The sequence below is a fragment of the Corticium candelabrum genome, chromosome 8 (genome assembly GCF_963422355.1).
Source record: "Corticium candelabrum chromosome 8, ooCorCand1.1, whole genome shotgun sequence".
NCBI lineage: Eukaryota > Metazoa > Porifera > Homoscleromorpha > Homosclerophorida > Plakinidae > Corticium > Corticium candelabrum.
The window spans coordinates 8,028,966-8,031,465 of record NC_085092.1 but is presented as its reverse complement, the minus strand read 5'-3'; the positions used below and the strand labels follow the sequence as shown (position 1 = coordinate 8,031,465).

Genomic DNA, 2,500 nt, shown 5'->3' with positions numbered 1-2,500 from the left:
TTATCTGTCTGTCTGTTATCTGTCTGTCTGTTATCTGTCTGTCTGTTATCTGTCTGTCTGTCTGTCCATAAATCACATCACATCACACACAAGAACTCCAAATGTTGACCACTTTGAATCTAAACAACATGGCAAACAATTTCCTAAAAAGATTTCAAAGATGGCAAAAATCCAATAAAATCCAAGAACGTAACAGATCAGTAATGTTGACACATTGATCCCAAGACAAGATACCATGACAAGTGTGTTGGAGGAAAGAAAAACATCAATAATTATTGTCACTTTTACGCTAAGCTCTATAGCAACTATGAACGTTTGGAATGTTGCTGTTTGTGCCTGTCGTCTGTCTGTCCCATACTTGTCTGTCTGCTGGTCTGTCTGTCTACCTGACACCACGTCTCTATGCCCTTTTATGGTGTCAGTCTAGGTACTTATCACTTAACTGTTGTTGTTGTTGCGTCTCACCCGGAGTAAATATCATAAAGATCAATAATGCATTTGTTTGTTGCGTTACCATGATCACCTACCTACCTTTCCAAATCTGTTGGCAAACGTTCCTGTCAGTAATGAGTGAAATATGACTATTGTCTCATCCAAATCCCAGATGAAGACTCTCTGTGAATACAAACACAACGAATACCATGCAACTCCATCGACCAACACAACCCCGAACTCCAACACCAACCTTTGGTTCAAGATCGCTCAGTCCTGGCAACATGGCAGTAGCAAGATTCATCCGTTTTCCTTCGGCAGCACTAGCAGACATTGCACGCTTTCGTCCACTCAGTAAGGAAGTCGGGGACTGAAGTGACATGCCACTGTCGAAAGGAGTGGGCGACAGGCTGGACACACTAGTCCTATCTCTGACACACTGAGTATAAAACACATGAGATGAGACACCATTGGTGTTAGTGTAATACCCGTAGTAGTCACTATAGCCAGCATCTTGTGCCGAAAATCCGGACCCATATTCATTGAATGGATACGAAGGCGGTGGTTCACTCAAGATATAACGCTTCTCCTCCATCGGATAAACAGCAGGAAGCACAGGAGACACTAGAACATCCTTTCCCATAGGAGGTTGAGGCACATCAAGAATTGCAGTTCGACTCCCTGGTTGGTACATCGTACTCATCGGGTAGGTCGACGAAAACGTTGCTGGGTATCTGTAGCCTGCTTGCTGCTGGTAATGCGCCTGATAGGAATATATTGGATAATCAAACGCTGCACTCTGTTGATGAGCTCGACTTGCTTGTGCCATCGATGTTGACAACAGAGATGGCACTGCAGGTGCCTGGGCTTGCTTCGAGATGCTCTCTGCTGAGAACTTGACTTCAACACTCGACCTATCCGGTAGCGGCCAAGAGAGCTGAATGCCCTGATGTCTGTTCGAGTCAACGGAAGATGAAGGTGCAGAGTCAGTGATTCCTGCTGATATCAACGTTCCACCTCCAGCTGCACCAGCAAGAGAATGAGGTGTGGTGACGTCAGTCGCCCTTCTCTCTGCAGTACTGATGCTGTCAGTCAACTGATGAGCTTCTTGATAGTCACTTCCTCTCGAATGCACCTGCATGGGAAAACATTTTTCCAAGCAGCCACAAGTGCCAATCTCACGCGAATCGCAGAGCATAATAATAGCAACCCACTCAAAAATTCCCAACACGCACCGCAAAATCCGGCACTGCAAACGCACAACAGCATGCAGACCGAGTGTGCCAACCTCTTGACTTTGACTTGCAGCCATTGATCGAGGGATTGATTAGAGGGCGTATATATAAGGCCTCCCTGCCTCGCCCCGTTGCCTCTCTTTCTCCGTCTGTTTATCTGAACATGCAGAACATCAACACGAGCAATTAGACAAGATCACCTTTCGCTGCTGCATACATGCACGCTGCATGCACACCCCGACTCGAGCACATGCAGCTTCCAAATGCCGAGCACCCGAGCGGAAGTGGCGGGAGGCGTCTACGCGGCGTCGAGAGCCCGAAAAATTTGCCTCCCAAATGCGCAGCCCAGCAGCCCTCTCGCATGCAAACCGTCGCTGATACAATATCCCAGAGAGACGCACAGATACCCGCTGAAAGCCTGTCTTGCATCGAAACAGGAAACTCGCAATACAACCGCAACATTGCAATCAGATCCTTACATGGCGCTAATGTGCCGCAATGTCCACGTCTCGACGCGAGCCTCGACGACGGCTGACGGCCTTAGAGCGACAAATTTCTGCAGAGGTGAGAGTAGAGAGGCACGCGTGCCGCGCGTAGGACCGCTGTGGGGAGTAGAAGGAATGCGGAGGCGAGCCTGCACGCGGCCACATCCTAAATTGTCATCTATTTGAGATTAGAATGCCTAATGGGTCGCATCCTTTGATCGATTACCAGGCTAAGGATGTGTTGATAGGTGACTAGATCTGACCGGCACGCCTACCGTTTAGATTCGCACCTTCCTGTGCCTAATGAGCGTCACTTATGCAGAGATGAAGATGCGGAGTCGGGGCGTT

At 48.3% G+C, this 2,500-nt stretch overlaps 1 protein-coding gene across 3 annotated transcripts in view; it reads right to left on the bottom strand.

The window, feature by feature from the left end:
* Positions 1-2,279, bottom strand: part of LOC134183130 (eyes absent homolog 2-like) — a 7,087-nt gene extending 4,808 nt beyond the window's left edge. The window contains exons 1-5 of one of the 3 annotated variants that reach the window (XR_009970446.1): positions 2,147-2,279; positions 1,721-1,824; positions 921-1,567; positions 686-863; positions 532-615 (exon numbers count right to left, since the gene is read on the bottom strand). Coding sequence is in view for 2 of the 3 variants with exons in the window: in XM_062650596.1 (XP_062506580.1) it covers positions 532-615; positions 686-863; positions 921-1,567; positions 1,721-1,744 (933 nt within the window). In the remaining variant the exon portion in view is untranslated. Of the gene's footprint in view, positions 1-531; positions 616-685; positions 864-920; positions 1,568-1,720; positions 1,990-2,146 lie in introns of those variants that run through there. The other 2 variants (XM_062650596.1, XM_062650597.1) reach the window with 2 other exon arrangements.
* Positions 2,280-2,500: the final 221 nt, after the last annotated feature.